Source organism: Mobula birostris, chromosome 20 (assembly GCF_030028105.1).
Source record: "Mobula birostris isolate sMobBir1 chromosome 20, sMobBir1.hap1, whole genome shotgun sequence".
NCBI lineage: Eukaryota > Metazoa > Chordata > Chondrichthyes > Myliobatiformes > Myliobatidae > Mobula > Mobula birostris.
Genome location: NC_092389.1, coordinates 53981032 through 54004363, shown reverse-complemented (window position 1 = coordinate 54004363; position 23332 = coordinate 53981032). Strand labels below are relative to the sequence as shown.

The 23332-nt window shown below is 46.9% G+C and overlaps 2 protein-coding genes and 1 pseudogene across 2 annotated transcripts in view; all 3 read right to left on the bottom strand.

The window, feature by feature from the left end:
- Positions 1 to 879, bottom strand: part of LOC140184969 (uncharacterized) — a 351453-nt gene extending 350574 nt beyond the window's left edge. The window contains exon 1 of the mRNA XM_072238208.1: positions 864 to 879. Coding sequence (XP_072094309.1) covers positions 864 to 879 — 16 coding nt within the window. The remainder of the gene's footprint in view (positions 1 to 863) is intronic.
- A 3310-nt stretch (positions 880 to 4189) lies between these two features.
- LOC140185167 (uncharacterized) lies at positions 4190 to 10849 on the bottom strand. Its single transcript, XM_072238570.1, has 2 exons — positions 10828 to 10849; positions 4190 to 6739 (listed from the first exon to the last, which is right to left on the bottom strand). Exon 2 carries the CDS (start codon positions 6021 to 6023, stop codon positions 4251 to 4253), a length of 1773 nt encoding a protein of 590 aa, XP_072094671.1. The 5' UTR covers positions 6024 to 6739; positions 10828 to 10849; the 3' UTR covers positions 4190 to 4250.
- A 5064-nt stretch (positions 10850 to 15913) lies between these two features.
- The window catches only part of LOC140185203 (uncharacterized), a 37252-nt pseudogene continuing 29833 nt past the window's right edge, over positions 15914 to 23332 (bottom strand).

Below are 23332 nucleotides of genomic sequence, written 5' to 3'. Positions count from 1 at the left end.
CAGGAGAATGAGGTTGTGAAGGAAAATAAAAGACACTGGGACAGGTACAGAAAAAGGAAACTTTAGAGGGAGGCGTGTCAAGCACAGACAGATGGGACAGACTCAGATAGAGGTTCTTGTCTGGCATAGAGCAATGGAGCTGAACACCGGTTGATTTTCCACTCCTGGACCTTCACAGAGATTATTTCTCATCAGTACAAGTTTTAAAAACAATACGTTTCAATGTTCAAGTTCAACTTAAATTTATTACTGATGTTAACCAGATGCTATCAACAATTCAGTTTCTTGTTGGCAAGGCAACTCAATGCTCACCCCCAGCCTGGGGTAGGGAATGGGACCAATTCCAGAGGGGGACGGTTGGGTGAGTCTGAGACTTTGTGAATGAGCCCTAACACCATCCTCCTCATTCCCCTTATCCCTCCTCACTCCCCTCCCTCACACTCCACTGCATATGTTTGTGTGTGTCTGAGAGAGAGAGAGAGACCTGTCCGCCCACTTCACCTTCCAGCAACCATGTCCCCTCTACCCCAATGCACTCACACTCCTGTACATACAGTAATCCTTGCGGGCTCAAATGATCCAATAACATTATGCCCTCCCTCCTGCACCAAATCCTTAGACACATGTTAAACTGTATAATCTTCCTATTCTTGGCATGTGGCACAGATAACAGACCTGTGGTCACAGCCCTGGGCGAGCTGCCCTTTAACTTAGCACCTCACTTCCTGCAGAACCTCGTTACTCTACCAGCCCATATGGGTACCAATGATATGGATCACGACCTTCACTGTTCACCCTCCTGAGCAAAGCTTAGTGCTCGGCCGGAGATAACCCAGACCTGGAGCACACAGGAAGCTACATACCATCCTGGAATCTCATTCTCGCGAACAGAACATCCAGTAAGTTCCCTTAGCTAATGATTCACCAATGACCACAGCTCGCCTCTTCTCCACCCTCCCCTTCTCAGTCTCAGAGCCAGACTAAGTGCCAGAGACCCTCCTGCTGTGACCTTCCTTTCCCAGGTTATCCTACCATCTGTAACTGTGACCAAAGTGATATATGTGTTGTTCAGGGGGATGGACACAGGGGTACACTGCACTTGCTGTCCCCCCACCCCTTTCCACTTCGCAACTGTCACTCAGTTTCCTGTGGTGTGCAGCCTGGTTACAACTACCTCTCTATATGTCCGACCTATCACCCCTCCAGCCTCCCGAATGACCTAGAGTTCATCCACTTCCAGATCCCACTCGTTAATGTGGATTGTTCGGAGCTGAAGCCGGATGCCCTTCTCACAGGTGTAGTTATCAGGGACACAGGAGGGTCTCCTGCCTTCCCACATCCCGCAAGAGGAGCTTTCCACTATCCTGCCTGGCACCTTGACTGTTCTAACTGAGCAAATGTGAGGAAGGGGGCAAAAACACTTCCACCTCCAGTATAATGTTGCCTTCTCTGTGCGAAGGCTGTCCTGACTGAACCCTCAAAGAGGTAAAGCCTCAAAGTCTCCACTCCAACTCTGCCCAGTCCAGCATCGGCCACTCCATTTGCTGCTGCCTGACTGTTGACTGGCCCCTGGTGAAAGCTCAAAAATAACCTGCCCTGAAACCACTGCCTTTAATGCTCAGCTGGCGAACTTGAGTGAATTCCGTCCTCTCAAGCTTCTGATCTCTCCGATTAACAATGGGTCAAAGCCCGGCAGGGTGACACAAGGATGAATGACTGATTGAAACCCATCCCACATTCAGAGCAGGTGACCACCCTCACCATAGTGTGAACCCACCACTGTCTCTGCAGTGTGGATGAGTGTGTGAATGCCTTCCCACAGTCTGAGCAGGTCAACGTCCTCTCACTGCTGAAAACAGTCTGGTGTGCAGACAGGCGAGATGAAAGTGTGAATTCATTCCCAGTTGGAACAGGTGAACGGCTTCTACTCAGTGTGAACTCGCTGATGTTCATTCAGTTGAGATGACTGAGTGAATTCCTTCCCGCAGTCTGAGCAGTTGTACAGTTTCTCCCCTGTGTATACGTGCGGAGTTCATTCAATACCGGATGACCGGCGAGACCTCTCTCAGAAAGGGGTATCCTTGGTCGCTCCAACAGTTTTGTAAGTAATCCTGGAGTAACAAACATCAGCCTCATCGGTCCAAAATGCATTTTCATGTCCCAACATCTTCTCAGTTAAGTTTCATTTCCATTCCTCAGACTTTCCGGCAAGTTCGGGGGTTCCTGTCCTCCAAAACGTAGCATGACAGGTTTGGAGAGGGTGCACCACACAGTGCTGTATTTGAATGCTCGCAGCATAAGAAATAAAGTGGATGGTCTTGAAATTCAGCTAGATTGGCAATATGACGTTGTGGCCAAATCTGAGACTTGGCTAAAGGATGGCTGCCACTGGGTAAAAGAGAGTTGAGAATAGATATACGACCAATAGAAAATGACACGGGAGATATTGTGATGGGAGACACAGAGATGGCAGAGGAACTGAATGCGTATTTTGCATGATTCTTCACGGTGGAAAACATCTGCAGTACTGAATATCGGACATTCAAGAGCGTCAGGAAAGTGAAGCACATGCAGTGAAAGTTACAACTGAGAAGGTGCTCAGAAAGGTTAAAAGTCTGAGGGTGGATAAATCTGGACCTGATGGAATGCACCTTCGGGTTCTGAAGAAATAGCTGGAGAGATTTCGTACACATTACTAAAGATCTTTCAAGCATCGATAGATTCTGGCATAGTACCTGATGACCGGAAAATTACAAATGTTACTCCGCTATTTAAGAAGGGTGGGAGGCAGCAGAAAAGAAACTACAAACCTGAAAGCCTGACTTCAGTGGTTGGGAAGTTGCTGGAATCGATTGTTACGGATGAGATTACGGAGTACTGGGAGGCACATGACAGGATAGGCCAAAGCCTGCGTGGTTTCCTGAAAGGAAAATCCTGCCTTACTAACCTACTGCAATTCTTTGTGGAAATTACAAGTTGGGTGGACAAAGGAGATGTAGTTGATGTGGTATACTTGGATTTTCAGGGGCCTTTGAAAGGTGCTGCACATGAGGCTGCTTAGCAAGATAAATCTCATGGAATTAGAGGGAATTTACTACCATGGTTGGAGCATTGGCTGATCAACAGAAAACAGAGTGGGAATAAAGGGATCCTATTCTGGCTGGCTGCCGGTTACCACTGGAGTTCCACTGTGGTCGATGTTGAGACCACTGCTTTTTATGATGTATGTCAATGACTTGGACTGTTGGATTAATGGATTTGTGGAAAAATTTGCCGACGATACAAAGATAGGTGGAGGAGCGGGTAGTGCTGAGGAAACAGAGTGCTGGCAGAGAGATTTAGATAGTTTCAGGGAATGGGCCAAGAAGTAGTTAATGATATACAATGTTGGAAAGTGTATGGTCATGCATATTGGTGAAAGAAATAAACAGGCAGATGATTATTTAGATTGGGAGAGAATTCAAAATGCAGAGCTGGAAAGGAACTTGGAAGTCCTTGTGCAGGATACCCTAAAGGTTAACCTCCAGGCTGAGTCGGTGGTGAAGAAGGTGAATGCAATGTTGGCATTCATTTCTCGAGGTACAGAATATAAGAGCAGGGATGTGATGTTGAGGCTCTATAAGGCTCTCATGAGACCACACTTGGAGTATTGGGAGCAGTGAGCTCCTTATTTTAGAATGGATATACTGACATTGGAGAGGGTTCAGAGAAGATTCACAAGAATGACTCCAGGAATGAAAGGGTTACCATACGAGAAGCACCTGTCTTCTCTTGGGCTGTATTCCCTGGAGTTCAGGAGAATGGTGGGGGTCGGGGGGGGGGAAACTCATTGAAACATTCTGAATGTTAAAAGCTCTGAACAGAGTAGATATGGGAAAGTTATTCCCCATGGTAGGGGAGTCTATGACAAGAGCGCACAACTTCAGGATCAAAGGACATCCATTTAGAACAGAGATGAGGAGAAGTTACTTTACTCAGAGGGTGGTAAATTTGTGGAATTTATTGCCATAAGCAACTGTGGAGGCCAAGTCATTCGGTGCATTTAAGGCAGAGAGAGATGGGTTCTTGATTAGCCAGGCCATCAAAGGGTTTGGGAAGAAGGCAGGGGAGTGGGGATGACTGGAGAATCGGATCAGCCCATGATTGAAAGGTGGAGCAGCCTCGAAAGGCCGAATGGCTGATTTCTGCTCCTATATCTTCTAGTCTTAATTGAGATGTCTGAGTGAATCCTTTCCCACATTCAGAACAGGTCAGTGGCATCCCCCAGTGTGAATTCGCTGATGTATTTTAAACTCAGATGACCGAGTGAATTCCTTCCCACAGTCTGAGCAGGTGAACAGTTTCTCCCTAGTGTGAATTCGGTAGTGGCTCACAAGTTTGGATGACTCAGTGAATCCCTTCCCACATTCAGAGCAGCTGAAAGGTTTCTCCCCAGTGTGAACTCGCTGGTGTACCTTCAGTTGAAATGACCGAGCAAAACCCTTCCCACATTCAGAGCATTTGAATGGCCTCTCCCGAGTGTGAAGTTTCTGATGTTGCTTCAGATTAGATAACCGGGCGAATCCCTTCCCACATTCAGAGCAGATGAATGGTTTCTCCCCAGTGTGAATTCGCTGATGTTCAATCAGTTCAGATTGCCAGGTGAATCCCTTCCCACATTCAGAGCAGGCGAACGGCCATTCCCCAGTGTGGACTCGCTGATGTTCCTTCATTTGAGCTGAATGGGTGAATCCCTTCCCACATTCAGAGCAGATGAATGGTTTCTCCCCAGTGTGATCTAACTGGTGTGTCAGTAGATGAGAATGCCAAATGAATCCTTTCCCACAGTCTGAGCAGGTGAATGGTCTCTCTGCAGTGTGAACAAACTGATGTACCTTCAGGTGAGCTGAATCATTGAATCCCTTCCCACATTCCGAGCAGATGAATGGTTTCTCCCCAGTGTGAATTTGCTGGTGTTTCAAGAGATGAGATGACCGAGCAAATCCCTTCCCACATTCAGAGCATGTGAATGGCTTTTCCCCAGTGTGAACTCGCTGGTGTGTCAGTAGGTGAGAACGCCGAATGAATCCTTTCCCACATTCAGAGCAAACGAACGGCCTCTCCCCAGTGTGAACTCGCTGATGTTCAATCAGTTCAGATGGCCAAGTGAATCCTTTCCCACATTCAGAGCAGGTGAATGGCCATTCCCCAGTGTGGACTCGCTGATGTTCCCTCATTTGAGCTGAATGGGTGAATCCCTTCCCACATTCAGAGCATGTGAATGGTTTCTCCCCAGTGTGATCTAACTGGTGTGTCAGTAGTTGAGAATGCCGAATGAATCCTTTCCCACAGTCTGAGCAGGTGAACGGTCTCTCTGCAGTGTGAACAAACTGATGTACCTTCAGGTGAGCTGAATCATTGAATCCCTTCCCACATTCAGAGCAGATGAATGGTTTCTCCCCAGTGTGAATTTGCTGGTGTTTCAAGAGACGACATGACCGAGCAAATCCCTTCCCACACTCAGAGCATGTGAATGGCTTCTCCCCAGTGTGAACCCGCTGGTGTCTCTGTAGGTCGGACGAGTGAGTGAATCCCTTTCCACAGTCTGAGCAGGTAAACGGCTTCTCCCCAGTGTGAACTCGCTGATGTAACTTCAGTATAGATGACCGAGCAAATCTGTTTCCACATTCAGAGCAAATGAACGGCTTCTCCCCAGTGTGAACTCGCTGATGTCTCTGTAGGTCAGATGAGTGAGTGAATCCCTTCCCACAGTCTGAGCAGATGAATGGCCTCTCCCCAGTGTGAACTCGCTGGTGTGTCAGGAGCTGAGAACGCTGATTGAATCCCTTCCCACAGTCTGAGCAGGTGAATGGTCTCTCCCCAGTGTGAACTAACTGATGTTGTAGCAGGTGATTTGACTGAATGAATCCCTTCCCACAGTCTGAGCAGGTGAATGGCCTCTCCCCAGTGTGAACTCGCTGGTGTCTATGTAGTGTGGACGATTGAGTGAATCCCTTCCCACAGTCTGAGCAGGTGAACGGCATCTTTTCAGTGTGAACGAGCTGGTGTTCATTCAGTTGAGATGATTGAGTGAACCCTTTCCCACATTCAGAGCAGGCGAATGGCTTCTCCCCGGTGTGACTCGCTGGTGTCACTGTGGCGTGGTCAATGTCCTCTCACTGGTGAATTTTCTGATATACCTTTAGCATCAATAACAGAATGGCTTCCGCTTGCAGAACAGGTGGAGCATCTCACTATGGTGTGAACTTGCTGATGTATCTTCAGACTAGATGACTGAGTGGTTCCCCTCCCTCACACAGAGCGGGTGAATGGCCTCTCCACACTGTGAACTCACTGGCGAGTCTGTGGGTAGCCTGTGAGTGAATCTCTTCCCACACTGAGAGAAGAAGAATGATATCTCACTGCGAACAATTCTCTGGCAATTCAGAAAGTCAGATGTTTGAATGCCTTGTACGATCAATGCAGTTGAAGAACTGATCTCCAGTGAACAAATGCTGGTGTGTTCTCAGCTCCTGGTTCCAGTGAATTTCACAGAGTGAAAACAGAAAACTTCATTTCAGAGACAGAATAAATTACCAGCTGGGATGAGATACTTCTTCATCTCCAAGGATCGACAACAGATGTGTTGGCGTTGCAAAGAAAATATTTGGTCGCTCCTTAAATATCCAGACAGAGTCAGCAAAACTGATGTGTTGTTGTGTTTGAGATTTCCGTACACAAGTGTTCTGCCATTTCAAACCTGTGAAAATATTTGCAAAAGACATCAATGGGTGAAGGACAATATTTCAGGAGAGATTTTAGTCTGTGGTGAGAACATAAGAAATAGGAGCAGGAGTCGGCCATCTGGCCCTTTGAGCCTGATCTGCCATTGAATAAGATCATGGCTGATCTGGCCATGGACTCATCTCCACCTACCTGCCTTTTCCCCATAACCCTTAACCCCACTACTGTGCCAAAACCTATCCAACCTTTTCTCAAATATATTTACTGAGGTAGCCTCCACTCCTTCATTGGGCAGAGAAATCTACAGATTCACCACTCTCCCAGTAAAACAGTTCCTCCTCACCTCCATCCCAATTTCCCCCAAATCTTGAGGCAATGTCCTCTAGTTTCCTGCCTCTATCTTATCTATTCATTTCATAATTTTACATGTTTCTATATGATCTCTGCTGAATGTGAGCTCTGGCGTCACAATTTTACCAATTTCAACTCAATTTGGGGGTATCAACTGGAGATATACCCCAGGCTACTTTGGGAAGTGAGAGAGGAAATTGCTGAGCCTCTGGCGATGATCTTTGCACATCAATAGGGAGAGGAAAAGTACCAGAGGATTAGAAGACATTGTTTCCTTTTCAAGAAAGGGAGTAGAGATAAGCCAGGAAGTTACAGACCAGTGGTTCTTACTTCAGTGGAGGGCAAGTTGTTGGAGAAGCTCCTGAGAGGCAGGATTTATGAGCATTTGGAGAAGCATAATCTGATGTGGGATAGTCAGCATGGCTCTGTCTAGGGCAGATCGTGCCTTATGAACATGATTGAATTCTTTGAGAATGTAACCAAACACACTGATGAATGTAGAGTAGTGGTCGCCAACCTTTTTAAGACCAAGATCCCCTACCTCGGCCTTACTTAAAGACAAGATCGACCTACTAAATCATTCAGAGAAAAAACAGCTCAGATTGTACTTCCAACTTGAGTCCTTTCATTTGGGCTAATTGTGTTTGAATTACATAAGATGCTTTTGTCAAATTGTCAAATTAATTCAACCAAGAAAACACTGTAACTAGCATATCAAACAGGCCATAGCTGTCTTTCTTTAAGAATATTAAGTTTTGCACAGAAAACGGAATAACACAAGAGACAGTTCAGGTGTTTGCGAATCAGAAGGCATGGATTTACAGTGATGTGAGGGACTACTCAAGGAGCACGATGCTGCCTTCAGGTCAAGAGACAAACAAGCCCACAGTGAAGCACGGGCGAATCTCCACAGGGGCATCAGAGATGCAAAGCACAAATACAAACTGCGCATGGAAAGTCAGTTTGATAACAACAACCCCCGCAGTGTGTGGAAAGGCATCAAGGCGCTGACAGACTACAAAACCAATAATCTGCTGCCAGACGACGACGCCACACTGCCTGATGTCCTGAACGAGTTCTTTGCCCAGAGGGAGGAGGCTGCTCCACTCATCCACCCACCTGATGATGAGTCCACACGGGTCCTTAAGCAACATCAGGTGAGGTCCAGCCTGAGGACAGTGAATGCGAGTCAGGCAGCTGGCCCAGACGGAGTGCCCGGCCGGGCACTGAAAGCGTGTGCCGACCAGTTTGCTGAGGTGTTTACAAGTATATTTAACGTCTCACTGCAACAAGCTGTTGTTCCAACATGCCTGGAAACCTCCAGCATCATCCCAGTGCCCAACAAATCAGCTGTGAAGTGCCTGAACGACTATCGCCCTGTAGCACTCACACCCATAGACATGAAGTGCTTTGGGAGACTCGTGCTCTCACACATTAAGACTATAATCCCACCTGATCTGGACAAACACCAGTTTGCCTACCGGGCAAACCACTCCACAGAGGATGCAATCACAACAGCCCTCCGTATTGCTCTGACTCACTTAGAGGAACCAAACACTTATGTGAGGATGTTATTTGTGGACTTCAGTTCTGCATTTAACACAGTCATCCCCCATAAACTGGTCAGCAAACTGAACACTCTTGGCCTTGGTTCCTCCCTGTATTTGTGTATTTATCTTTCTTTTTTTTTTCGGGATCTACTGGAAAAGTCTCAAAGATCGACTGGTTGGCGACCGCTAATGTAGAGCATTGGATGTAGTGTACATGGTTTTCAGTGTGAGGCTCATTCAGAAAGTAACGAGGCAAGGATCCAAGTAGACCTTGCTTTGTGGATCCAGAACTGGCTTGCCCACAGAAGTCAAAGGTGGTTGTAGATGGTTTGTATCCTGCATGGAGGACGGTGACCAGTGGTGTTCCACAGGGATGTGTTCTGAGACTCCTTCTCTTTGTGATGTTTATAAATGATCTTGATGAGGAAGGAGAAGGGTGCTGATGACACAAAAGTTGAGGGTGTTGTGAAGAGTCTGGACAGTTCTCCAGAGGTTACAGCAGGATGCAGATAGGATGCAGAACTGGCAGATGGAGTTCAGCCCAGATAAGCGTGCTGTGGTTTATTTCGGTACATCAAATTTGAAGACAGAACACAATATTATGTTGGGACTATTGGCAATGTGGAGGATCAGCGAGATGTTGTGGTCCATGTCAATTTTACACTCAAAGCTGCAGCGCTGATTGACAAAGTTGTTAAGAAGGCCTTCATCAACCATGGAACTGAGTTCACGATCGGTGAGGAAATGTTACAGCTATATAAGACCTTCTTTAAACCCACTGAGAGTATTGTGTTCAGTTACCTCATTACAGGACGGATGTGGATACTACAGAGAGAATGCAGAGGAGATTTACAAGGATGTTACATAGAATGGAGAACATGCCTTATGAGAATAGGTTGAGTGAACCTTGGAGCGACGGAGGATGAAAGGTGACCTGACAGATGTGTATAAGATGATGAAAGGCATTGATCGTGTGGATAGCCAGAGACGTTTTTTCCTAGGGCTGAACTGGCAAACACGAGGAGCATAGTTTTAAGGTGTTGGAAGTAGGGTTAAAGGGGATGTCAGAGGTAGGTTTTTCACACAGAGAGTAGTAGGTGCATGGAATGCACTGCCAGCGATGATGGTAGAGGCAGATACCATGGAGTCTTTTGAGAGACTGTCAGATATGTACATGGAGCTCAGGAAAACGGAGTGCAATGCGGTTGGGAAATCCGAGGCAGTTTCTAGAATAGGTTACATGGGCAGCACAACACTGTGGGCCGAAGGGCCTGTAATATATTGTAGATTTCTATGTTTCTATATGCACTCATCTTCGAACAAGGCACGGATCAGACATTCTGACTGACCATCAAATTCTCTGACTGTATTCCTGCCTGTGTGAGAATGTGCTATTTCTGACTTCAATCAACCTAAGACTTGGCTCAATTTGTCTCTGTCCTTTGGTATTATTTCAAGTTCGAGTCATGTTCCACAAGACTACAAAGAGCACTTGTTTTTACATGTATGACCCTGGAGATTTACTAATTACTCGGATACCCTCCCACCAGCTGATTGACAGTGAGGAACCCATCGATGGCAATGCCAATTAATATAAAGTGGAGGGCAGTGGCTATTCTCATTGGACTGCGGCACTTTTGTGATGTAAAAGCCACAAGTCACTTGTCATCGAGGCAAAGGTGTTTTATATCGTTATTTACCCAGAGGGAAGTAAATCTGACGGAAGGTTTTATTTCCATACAGCTCTAATCGACATTTTCACTGACTGGAAGGTGAACTCTTCAACCGAGATTAACTGGGAACTATATTTTTGTTCCGAGTTACTAATCCTCGGATTTACATAGCTGAAACACGGCAGTGTTTGGGAGATACATTCGCTCCCATTTCCTTCGACTGTAGGGGAACAACGCTTGGTAGTGTCATCCATGGCTGCCTCTTTACCCAGAAGGCCCCACGAACCAGAAACCTGTCTGTCAGCCACCGAACGATAAAGCGATGCGCATGCGCCGCAGAAACGGCGGCGGCCCACCGCTCATTAGCCGAAAGCCTGGCGGCACTGGATACGGATCGTGGGGCTGAGAAAGAGGGAACGGACCGGGACTGTCCTGGGGTGCAGGACCAGTGCGCCAGGAGCTCACAGTAATAGCCCGTCAATCACGTTTCAGACGCCGCTGATTAATTCCCCACCGGAGACCCCTCCTACCTGCGGCCGGTCTTTGTGAGCCTCTCCTCTACTGAGCGCATGCGCGATATTTGGGATGACCTCATACCTCTGCGCATGCGCGTTTGAGCAAACAGAAGGAAATCTGCAGATGCCGAAATCCAAAACAACAGACGGAAAATGCTGGAGGAAAGTCAGGGAGGCAGACAGCAACTATGGGGAGAAGTGAACAGTCGGCGTTTCAGACCCAGACTCTTCAGCACTGGAAAGGAAGGGAGGGAGTCAGAATGTGGGGCAGGTGAGGTGATAGGGTAAACCGGGAAAGGGGGAGGAGTGAAGTAAAGAGCTGGGAAGTTGATTGTTGAGAGATAAAGGGCTGGAGAATAATAATAATAATAAATACTCTATTGATTCCGAGTGGGAAATTCATTCGTTCCAGCAGCAACATCTAAAAGCACAGCAAGCAGCGGGCTGACTTTACTGAAAATAAAGTGAAGAATAATAATATACACAATAACACTGTATCAGTGTGCAATAATAATGTATGAAACAACAATGCAGAGACTATTGAACTATGATGTGTGTTCACCTGTCGCAGAAGATTTTTGTTACGATCCTTGTGAGGGCGGAGCTGAGTGAGTTTGTTCAAAAGGGGTCGGGGGCTTTGCTGCCTATTCTGTAGGTCATGGAGAGGATGCTCCGGATTGTCCATAATCGATAACAGTTTGATCAGTGACATCCACTCCACCACTCACTCGAAGGTGTCCGGGTGGTGGCCAAGGATGGATCCAACCTTTCTGATGAGTTTATTTAGTCTTTCCCAACGTAAAGCAGCGAAGAAGACTGCACTCGCTACAACAGACTGGTAAAAGATCTGCCACATCCTGCCTCACGTGTTCAAGGATCTGGGCTTCCTTAGAAAATGGAGTCTGCTCATCCCCTTCTTTTAAACAGTCTTGGTGTTGGTTTCCCAGTCATGTCTCTCGCCGAGGCGAACACCCAAGTATTTGTCCTCCTTCACCATCGCAACTTCTTCTCCCAGAATGTATACAGGACTCATCACAGTCCTCTTCCTCCTAAAATCTATCACCATTTCTCTGGTTTTGACCACGTTCAGGAGCAGTTGATTCTTCCCTCACTATTCCACAATCCTGTTAAACCAGCCCTCTGCACCCCGAGTCCTGCCCATCTCTGATGCACCCAACTACGGCAGAGCCATCAGGGAACATCTTTAAGTGGCCAGACTCAAAGTCGCACTGAAAATCTGAGGTGTTCAGTGTGAACAGAAACGGAAACAGGACAGTCCCTTGTGGGGCTCCAGTGTCACTCATCTCCACCTCAGGCAGAGAACCACCCAGCGGTACAAACTGGGGTCTATCAGTCAGGAAGGCAGTAATCCAGGAGATGGTGAATTTGTCTACGCCCATCCTTGCTCAGATAACGTGGCTGGATTGTATTGAAGGCATTAAAGAAATCAAAACCAGTGATTCTCACAATGCCACCAGCATCATCCCGGTGGGAGTGGGCTCTCTGCAACAGAGAGATGATGGTATCATCCGCTCCCTCATGAGGTTGGTAGGAAAACTGTAGAGGGTCCAAGGTAAGTCTGGACCGGCCTCTGCATCACCTTCATCACATGAGGGCAGTCAGTCTGTAGTCATTAAGTCCAGATGGAGTCACCGTATTGGGTAAAGGAACCAAAGAGGAAGTCTTCCCCAGCACTGGTATCTTTTCCTGACTCAGTCTCAGATTGAAATGGTGCTGCAAAATCCCAGAGACCCGGATCGTACAGGCCTTCAGTACCCTGGGGCTGATACCGACAGGGTCAGCAGATGTAGTCTCTCACCCTGTCTCCTACCCTGACCTGCAGTCACTGTCAGACGGGTCAGCAGATGTAGTCTCTCTCCCTGTCTCCTACCCTGACCTACAGTCACTGTCAGACGGGACAGCAGATGTAGTCTCTCCCCTGTCTCCTACCCTGACCTGCAGTCACTGTCAGACGGGTCAGCAGATGTAGTCTCTGCCCCTGTCTCCTACCCTGACCTGCAGTCACTGTCAGATGGTGACTAAATCTAGTTGCGAGTTGACGAGGGATTGTTAATGTCAGATTCTGCAGATATTGCAGCAGTTCATCACACCCAGGACTGAACCCTGGTCACTCAGCATTGCAGGGGTTTGTTAGACCAGAACTCCACATGATACAGCACAATCAGGCCATTCTGCCCATCGAGTGTGCTCTGCGATTTCATCAGCACTCAGTTCCAGTTCATCGCTCAACACACAATCCAGAATAGCTGATCCCCAACGTGTTCAACTGACATCTCGTAGGCACTTTACAAATTTCCCCCTCTGTAATCAACACTAACCTGATTTTCTTAATTGTAATCACCCATGACTATCGTAACATAGCCCTCTTGGCATGCGTTTTCTCTCCAATTGTAATTCGTAGACCACATCCTTACAACGGTTGGAGGTCTGCATATAAATCCTCGCAGGGTCTTGTTACACTTAATGATTCTTCGCTCTACCTACAGAGATTTTACATCTTCTGATCCTTTGCCGCCCCTTTTTTTGTAATGATTTGATTTCATATTTACCAGCAGAGGCACCCACCCCTTTGCCTACTTACCTGTCCTTTAGATACAACGTGTCTGCTTGGACGTTAAGCTCCGGGTTGTAATCTTCTTTCAGCCACGACACGGAGATGTACTCAAATCACACTGTGCTACAAGTTCACCTTTGTTACTCTGTACACTGCGCACGTTCCTTCAGTCCTGCAATCATCACCCTTATAGATGTTGTCTCACTTTAACGGTGCAACTCATTCCGTTGACTGCAATTTTCACCTGATATCAGCCTCTGCATTTTTGTTTATTACGTGTGATCGTGAACAATAGCCAGGATCAGAAATGCTGATCAAGTCAACTAGTTCCCAAAGAGAACTCTGACAGGCCAATCAGATGGTTCACCGCTGCTCAGCGATAGAACACAAGAAAATCATATGTACAATTAAGAAACATTTAAAAAAAATAGTAGAAATACTGGAGTCATGATGAAGTCTGCTGGAGAGAGACATTTATACACCTGCTGTCCTCCAGTATTCAAAGAGATTGAAGAATAAGGTTGCAGGGTGACAAAACGTGACAGAAGCACTTGGAACTAAAAACTAATCACGACTGGGAGAAAACAGCATCTGTTCTTTACGCACTGTTCTCTAGCAGTTTAAGGACTAAGTCCAGCCGGAACATAACTCAAAGTGCTCTTGAAAGTCAGGTATTAACCCTACCTGCCAACAGCCAAGCATTGCCATCCTGGTCCCCTTCATCATCAGGCGGGGTTACAAAATGACAATGGGTGTAGGGTAAGAAGGGTTTTCACAGATGGTGAGCACCACAAGGATCGGAGGTGTTAACAGAAATGGGGACTGATGTAAGGGTTTTCACAGAGGGCGAGGGCCACGAGAATCGGAGGTGTTAACGGAAATGGGGAGTGACGTAAGGGTTTTCACAGAGGTTGAGGTGTGAATGATTGGAGGTGTGAACAGAAATGGGGAGTGATGTAAGGGTTTTCACAGAGGGTGAGGTGTGAAGGATCGGGGGTGTGAACAGAAATGGGGAGTGATGTAAGGGTTTTCACAGAGGGTGAGGTGTGAAGGATCGGGGGTGTGAACAGAAATGGGGAGTGACGTAAGGGTTTTCACAGAGGGTGAGGTGTGAAGGATCGGGGGTGTGAACAGAAATGGGGAGTGATGTAAGGGTTTTCACAGAGGGTGAGGTGTGAAGGATCCGAGGTGTGAACAGACATGGGGAGTGATGTAAGGGTTTTCACAGAGGGTGAAGGCCGCAAGGATCGGAGGTGTGAACAGAAATGGGGAGTGACGTAAGGGGGTGTGAAGGAATGCTTCTCCACCACTAGGGAAACGTACTTCACTTGTTGTACCAAAATGGCATTTCTTTCTGTAACAAAATGGAACCTGTATTGCATCGGAGTGCTTTGCTAATAATCTTGGTGCAACATGATGCTGATGGTACCTGAGCACTTGAGTGCAGAACCGCAGTTGTGTTACTGGAAGAATGCCAAACATTGATTCAGCAGACAACAGAATGCACCTTGTCCTTGAACTTGTGTCCAAAGGGGTGATGGTATTGTCTCTTTTTGATAAAGCTATTACCAGCACCTGGGCAGTGCTAGTCTTCCCTTGCTGCAAATAAACATAAAGGCACTTATGATTGATCCACTCTGAGTTAATTGTTGTTCGTTACCAGACATGGTGAAAAGGTGCTTAACACCATCTCCTACCTGGACACTCACTCTTACCTGCACCCGCACCTTACTCCCCACCGCTTCACCATCTCAACACTATACATCAATTCAGTAGAAATTGAAATACCCATTCCGTCCATTGAGTCTTCTCCACCATTCAATCGCGGCTATTGGATGTCCCCTCTGAACCCCACGCTGCTGCTTTCTACCAGTCACCTTTGACACCCTTATTAATCAACAATTCACTATTTACTTAGTTAAAGTCCATTACGCCACTGGTGCTTGGGGCAGCAATGAGGAGATTGCAGAACAGGTTCACCAGGATGTTGTGTGGATTGGAATCCTAACCTACTGTGTAAGGAGAGTTCGGATAAACTTGGGCTGTTTTCTCTGGAGTGGAGGAGCTCAGGGTGACCTGATAGAAGTTGATCAGATAACGAAAGATCTCGATAGAGTAGATAACTGCCACTAATCTTCTGGGTCACAATGTTTAATACCAGAGAGCATGCATTTAGATAGATGAGGGACCTGTGAAATTCATTGCCACAGATGGCTCAGAGGCCAAGTCATCCTGTTTAGATAAAACATACATTGATTAGTAAAGTCATCAAAGGTTAAAGGGTGAAGGCAGGAGAATGAGGTTGTGAAGGAAAATAAAAGACACTGGGACAGGTACAGAAAAAGGAAACTTTAGAGGGAGGTGTGTCAAGCACAGACAGATGGGACGGACTCAGATAGGGGTTCTTGTCTGGCATGGAGCAGTGGGGCTGAACACCAGTTCATTTTCCACTCCTGGACCTTCACAGAGATCATTTCTCATCAGTACAAGTTTTAAAAACAATACGTTTCAATGTTCAAGTTCAACGTAAATTTATTACCGAAGTATGTTAACCAGATGCTATCAAACAATTCAGTTTCTTGTTGGCAAGGCAACTCAATGTTCACCCCCAGCCTGGGGTAGGGAATGGGACCAATTCCAGAGGGGGATGGTTGGGTGAGTCTGAGACTTTGTGAATGAGCCCTAACACCATCCTCCTCATTCCCCTTATCCCTCACACTCCACTGCATATGTTTGTGTGTGTCTGAGAGAGAGAGAGAGAGACCTGTCCGTCCACTTCACCCTCCAGCAACCATGTCCCCTCTACCCCAATGCAAATTCCTGTACATACAGTAATCCTTGCGGGCTCAAATGATCCAATAACATTATGCCCTCCCTCCTGCACCAAATCCTTAGACACATGTTAAACTGTATAATCTTCCTATTCTTAGCATGTGGCACAGATAACAGACCTGTGGTCACAGCCCTGGACGAGCTGCCCTTTAACTTAGCACTCCTCACTCCCTGAACTCCCTTTGCAGAACCTTGTTACTCTATCAGCCCATATCATTGGTACCCACATGGATCACGACCTTCACTGTTCACCCTCCTGAGCACAGCTGAGTGCTCAGCCGGAGATAACCCAGACCTGGAGCACACAGGAAGCTACATACCATCCTGGAATCCCATTCTCACCCACAGAACATCCAGTAAGTTCCCTTAGCTAATGATTCACCAATGACCACAGCTCGCCTCTTCTCCACCCTCCCCTTCTCAGTCTCAGAGCCAGACTAAGCGCCAGAGGCCCTCCTGCTCTGACCTTCCTTTGCCAGGTCATCCCACCATCTTTAACTGTGACCAAAGTGATATATGTGTTGTTCAGGGGGATGGACACAGGGGTACACTGCACTTGCTGTCCCCCCACCCCTTTCCACTTCGCAACTGTCACTCAGTTTCCTGTGGTGTGCAGCCTGGTTACAACTACCTCTCTATATGTCCGACCTATCACCCCTCCAGCCTCCCGAATGACCTGGAGTTCATCCACTTCCAGATCCCACTCGTTAATGTGGATTGTTCGGAGCTGAAGCTGGATGCCCTTCTCACAGGTGTAGTTATCAGGGACACAGGAGGGTCTCCTGCCTTCCCACATCCCGCAAGAGGAGCTTTCCACTATCCTGCCTGGCATCTCGACTGTTCTAACTGAGCAAATGTGAGGAAGGGGGCAAAAACACTTCCACCTCCAGTATAATGTTGCCTTCTCTGTGCGAAGGCTGTCCTGACTGAACCCTCAAAGAGGTAAAGCCTCAAAGTCTCCACTCCAACTCTGCCCAGTCCAGCATCGGCCACTCCATTTGCTGCTGCCTAACGTTGGCATCTTCTTGTCAATCAATCCTGACTGTTGATTGGCCCCTGGTGAAAGCTCAAAAATAACCTGCCCTGAAACCACTGCCTTTAATGCTCAGCTGGCGAACTTGAGTGAATTCCGTCCTCTCAAACTTCTGATCTCTCCGATTAACAATGGGTCAAAGCCCGGCAGAGTGACACAAGGATGAATGACTGATTGAAACCCATCCCACATTCAGAGCAGGTGACCACCCTCACCACAGTGTGAACCCGCCACTGTCTCTGCAGTGTGGATGAGTGTGTGAATGCCTTCCCGCAGCCTGAGCAGGTCAACGTCCTTTCACTGCTGAAAACAGTCTGGTGTGCAGACAGGCGAGATGAAAGTGTGAATTCATTCCCAGTTGGAACAGGTGAACGGCTTCTACCCAGTGTGAACTCGCTGATGTTCATTCAGTTGAGATGACTGAGTGAATGCCTTCCCGCAGTCTGAGCAGTTGTACAGTTTCTCCCCTGTGTATACGTGCGGAGTTCATTCAATACTGGATGACCGGCGAGACCTCTCTCAGAAAGGGGTATCCTTGGTCGCTCCAACAGTTTTGTAAGTAATCCTGGAGTAACAAACATCAGCCTCATCGGTCCAAAATGCATTTTCATGTCCCAGCATCTTCTCAGTTAAGTTTCATTTCCATTCCTCAGACTTTCCGGCAAGTTCGGGGGTTCCTGTCCTCCAAAACGTAGCATGACAGGTTTGGAGAGGGTGCACCACACAGTGCTGTATTTGAATGCTCGCAGCATAAGAAATAAAGTGGATGGTCTTGAAATTCAGCTAGATTGGCAATATGACGTTGTGGCCAAATCTGACACTTGGCTAAAGGATGGCTGCCACTGGGTAAAAGAGAGTTGAGAATAGATATACGACCAATAGAAAATGACACGGGAGATATTGTGATGGGAGACACAGAGATGGCAGAGGAACTGAATGCGTATTTTGCATGATTCTTCACGGTGGAAGACATCTGCAGTACTGAATATCGGACATTCAAGATCGTCAGGAAAGTGAAGCACATGCAGTGAAAGTTACAACTGAGAAGGTGCTCAGAAAGGTTAAAGGTCTGAGGGTGGATAAATCTCCTGGACCTGATGGAATGCACCTTCGGGTTCTGAAGGAAATAGCTGGAGAGATTTCGTAGGGATTACTAAAGATCTTTCAAGAATCGATAGATTCTGGCATAGTACCTGATGACTGGAAAATTACAAATGTTACTCCGCTATTTAAGAAGGGTGGGAGGCAGCAGAAAAGAAACTACAGACCTGAAAGCCTGACTTCAGTGGTTGGGAAGTTGCTGGAATCGATTGTTATGGATGAGATTACGGAGTACTGGGAGGCACATGACAAGATAGGCCAAAGCCTGCGTGGTTTCCTGAAAGGAAAATCCTGCCTTACTAACCTACTGCAATTCTTTGCGGAAATTACAAGTTGGGTGGACAAAGGAGATGTAGTTGATGTGGTATACTTGGATTTTCAGGGGCCTTTGAAAGATGCTGCACATGAGGCTGCTTAGCAAGATAAATCTCATGGAATTAGAGGGAATTTACTACCATGGTTGGAGCATTGGCTGATCAACAGAAAACAGAGTGGGAATAAAGGGATCCTATTCTGGCTGGCTGCCGGTTACCACTGGAGTTCCACTGTGGTCGATGTTGAGACCACTGCTTTTTATGATGTATGTCAATGACTTGGACTGTTGGATTAATGGATTTGTGGAAAAATTTGCCGACGATACAAAGATAGGTGGAGGAACGGGTAGTGCTGAGGAAACAGAGTGCTGGCAGAGAGATTTAGATAGTTTCAGGGAATGGGCCAAGAAGTAGTTAATGAAATACAATGTTGGAAAGTGTATGGTCATGCATATTGGTGAAAGAAATAAACAGGCAGATGATTATTTAGATTGGGAGAGAATTCAAAATGCAGAGCTGGAAAGGAACTTGGAAGTCCTTGTGCAGGATACCCTAAAGGTTAACCTCCAGGCTGAGTCAGTGGTGAAGAAGGTGAATGCAATGGTGGCATTCATTTCTCGAGGTACAGAATATAAGAGCAGGGATGTGATGTTGAGGCTCTATAAGGCTCTCATGAGACCACACTTGGAGTATTGGGAGCAGTGAGCTCCTTATTTTAGAATGAATATACTGACATTGGAGAGGGTTCAGAGAAGATTCACAAGAATGACTCCAGGAATGAAAGGGTTACCATACGAGAAGCACCTGTCTTCTCTTGGGCTGTATTCCCTGGAGTTCAGGAGAATGGTGGGGGTCGGGGGGGGGGAAACTCATTGAAACATTCTGAATGTTAAAAGCTCTGAACAGAGTAGATATGGGAAAGTTATTCCCCATGGTAGGGGAGTCTATGACAAGAGCGCACAACTTCAGGATCAAAGGACATCCATTTAGAACAGAGATGAGGAGAAGTTACTTTACTCAGAGGGTGGTAAATTTGTGGAATTTATTGCCATAAGCAACTGTGGAGGCCAAGTCATTCGGTGCATTTAAGGCAGAGAGAGATGGGTTCTTGATTAGCCAGGCCATCAAAGGGTTTGGGAAGAAGGCAGGGGAGTGGGGATGACTGGAGAATCGGATCAGCCCATGATTGAAAGGTGGAGCAGCCTCGAAAGGCCGAATGGCTGACTTCTGCTCCTATATCTTCTAGTCTTAATTGAGATGTCTGAGTGAATCCTTTCCCACATTCAGAACAGGTCAGTGGCATCCCCCAGTGTGAATTCGCTGATGTATTTTAAACTCAGATGACCGAGTGAATTCCTTCCCACAATCTGAGCAGGTGAACAGTTTCTCCCTAGTGTGAATTCGGTAGTGGCTCACAAGTTTGGATGACTCAGTGAATCCCTTCCCACATTCAGAGCAGCTGAAAGGTTTCTCCCCAGTGTGAACTCGCTGGTGTACCTTCAGTTGAAATGACCGAGCAAAACCCTTCCCACATTCAGAGCATTTGAATGGCCTCTCCCGAGTGTGAAGTTTCTGATGTTGCTTCAGATTAGATAACCGGGCGAATCCCTTCCCACATTCAGAGCAGATGAACGGTTTCTCCCCAGTGTGAATTCGCTGATGTTCAATCAGTTCAGATTGCCAGATGAATCCCTTCCCACATTCAGAGCAGGTGAATGGCCATTCCCCAGTGTGGACTCGCTGATGTTCCCTCATTTGAGCTGAATGGGTGAATCCCTTCCCACATTCAGAGCATTTGAATGGTTTCTCCCCAGTGTGATCTAACTGGTGTGTCAGTAGTTGAGAATGCCGAATGAATCCTTTCCCACAGTCTGAGCAGGTGAATGGTCTCTCTGCAGTGTGAACAAACTGATGTACCTTCAGGTGGGCTGAATCATTGAATCCCTTCCCACATTCCGAGCAGATGAATGGTTTCTCCCCAGTGTGAATTTGCTGGTGTTTCAAGAGACGAGATGACCGAGCAAATCCCTTCCCACATTCAGAGCATGTGAATGGCTTCTCCCCAGTGTGAACTCGCTGGTGTGTCAGTAGGTGAGAACGCCGAATGAATCCTTTCCCACATTCAGAGCAAACGAACGGCCTCTCCCCAGTATGAACTCGCTGATGTTCAATCAGTTCAGATGGCCAAGTGAATCCTTTCCCACATTCAGAGCAGGTGAATGGCCATTCCCCAGTGTGGACTCGCTGATGTTCCCTCATTTGAGCTGAATGGGTGAATCCCTTCCCACATTCAGAGCATGTGAATGGTTTCTCCCCAGTGTGATCTAACTGGTGTGTCAGTAGTTGAGAATGCCGAATGAATCCTTTCCCACAGTCTGAGCAGGTGAATGGTCTCTCTGCAGTGTGAACAAACTGATGTACCTTCAGGTGAGCTGAATCATTGAATCCCTTCCCACATTCAGAGCAGATGAATGATTTCTCCCCAGTGTGAATTTGCTGGTGTTTCAAGAGACGAGATGACCGAGCAAATCCCTTCCCACATTCAGAGCATGTGAATGGCTTCTCCCCAGTGTGAACTCGCTGGTGTCTCTGCAGGTCGGACGAGTGAGTGAATCCCTTTCCACAGTCTGAGCAGGTGAACGGCTTCTCCCCAGTGTGAACTCGCTGATGTAACTTCAGTATAGATGACCGAGCAAATCCGTTTCCACATTCAGAGCAAATGAACGGCTTCTCCCCAGTGTGAACTCGCTGATGTCTCTGTAGGTCAGATGAGTGAGTGAATCCCTTCCCACAGTCTGAGCAGATGAATGGCCTCTCCCCAGTGTGAACTCGCTGGTGTGTCAGGAGCTGAGAACGCTGATTGAATCCCTTCCCACAGTCTGAGCAGGTGAATGGTCTCTCCCCAGTGTGAACTAACTGATGTTGTAGCAGGTGATTTGACTGAATGAATCCCTTCCCACAGTCTGAGCAGGTGAATGGCCTCTCCCCAGTGTGAACTCGCTGGTGTCTATGTAGTGTGGACGATTGAGTGAATCCCTTCCCACAGTCTGAGCAGGTGAATGGCATCTTTTCAGTGTGAACGAGCTGGTGTTCATTCAGTTGAGATGATTGAGTGAACCCTTTCCCACATTCAGAGCAGGCGAATGGCTTCTCCCCGGTGTGAACTCGCTGGTGTCACTGTGGCGTGGTCAATGTCCTCTCACTGGTGGATTTTCTGATATACCTTTAGCATCAATAATAGAATGGCTTCCGCTTGCAGAACAGGTGGAGCATCTCACTATGGTGTGAACTTGCTGATGTATCTTCAGACTAGATGACTGAGTGGTTCCCCTCCCTCACACAGAGCGGGTGAATGGCCTCTCCACACTGTGAACTCACTGGCGAGTCTGTGGGTAGCCTGTGAGTGAATCTCTTCCCACACTGAGAGAAGAAGAATGATATCTCACTGCGAACAATTCTCTGGCAATTCAGAAAGTCAGATGTTTGAATGCCTTGTACGATCAATGCAGTTGAAGAACTGATCTCCAGTGAACAAATGCTGGTGCGTTCTCAGCTCCTGGTTCCAGTGAATTTCACAGAGTAAAAACAGAAAACTTCATTTCAGAGACAGAATAAATTACCAGCTGGGATGAGATACTTCTTCATCTCCAAGGATCGACAACAAATGTGTTGGCGTTGCAAAGAAAATATTTGGTCGCTCCTTAAATATCCAGACAGAGTCAGCAAAACTGATGTTTTGTTGTGTTTGAGATTTCCGTACACAAGTGTTCTGCCATTTCAAACCTGTGAAAATATTTGCAAAAGACATCAATGGGTGAAGGACAATATTTCAGGAGGGATTTCAGTCTGTGGTGAGAACATAAGAAATAGGAGCAGGAGTCGGCCATCTGGCCCTTTGAGCCTGATCTGCCATTGAATAAGATCATGGCTGATCTGGCCATGGACTCATCTCCACCGACCTGCCTTTTCCCCATAACCCTTAACCCCACTACTGTGCCAAATCCTATCCAACCTTTTCTCAAATATATTTACTGAGGTAGCCTCCACTCCTTCATTGGGCAGAGAAATCTACAGATTCACCACTCTCCAAGTAAAGCAGTTCCTCATCATCTCCATCCCAATTTCCCCCAAATCTTGAGGCAATGTCCTCTAGTTTCCTGTCTCTATATTATCTATTCATTTCATAATTTTACATGTTTCTGTATGATCTCCTCTGAATGTGAGCTCTGGCGTCACAATTTTACCAATTTCAACTCAATTTGGGGGTATCAACTGGAGATATACCCCAGGCTACTGTGGGAAGTGAGAGAGGAAATTGCTGAGCCTCTGGCGATGATCTTTGCACATCAATCGGGAGAGGAAAAGTACCAGAGGATTAGAAGACATTGTTTCCTTTTCAAGAAAAGGAGTAGAGACAAGCCAGGAAATTACAGACCAGTGGTTCTTACTTCAGTGGAGGGCAAGTTGTTGGAGAAGCTCCTGAGAGGCAGGATTTATGAGCATTTGGAGAAGCATAATCTGATGTGGGATAGTCAGCATGGCTCTATCTAGGGCAGATCGTGCCTTATGAACATGATTGAATTCTTTGAGAATGTAACCAAACACACTGATGAATGTAGAGTAGTGGTCGCCAACCTTTTTAAGACCAAGATCCCCTACCTCGGC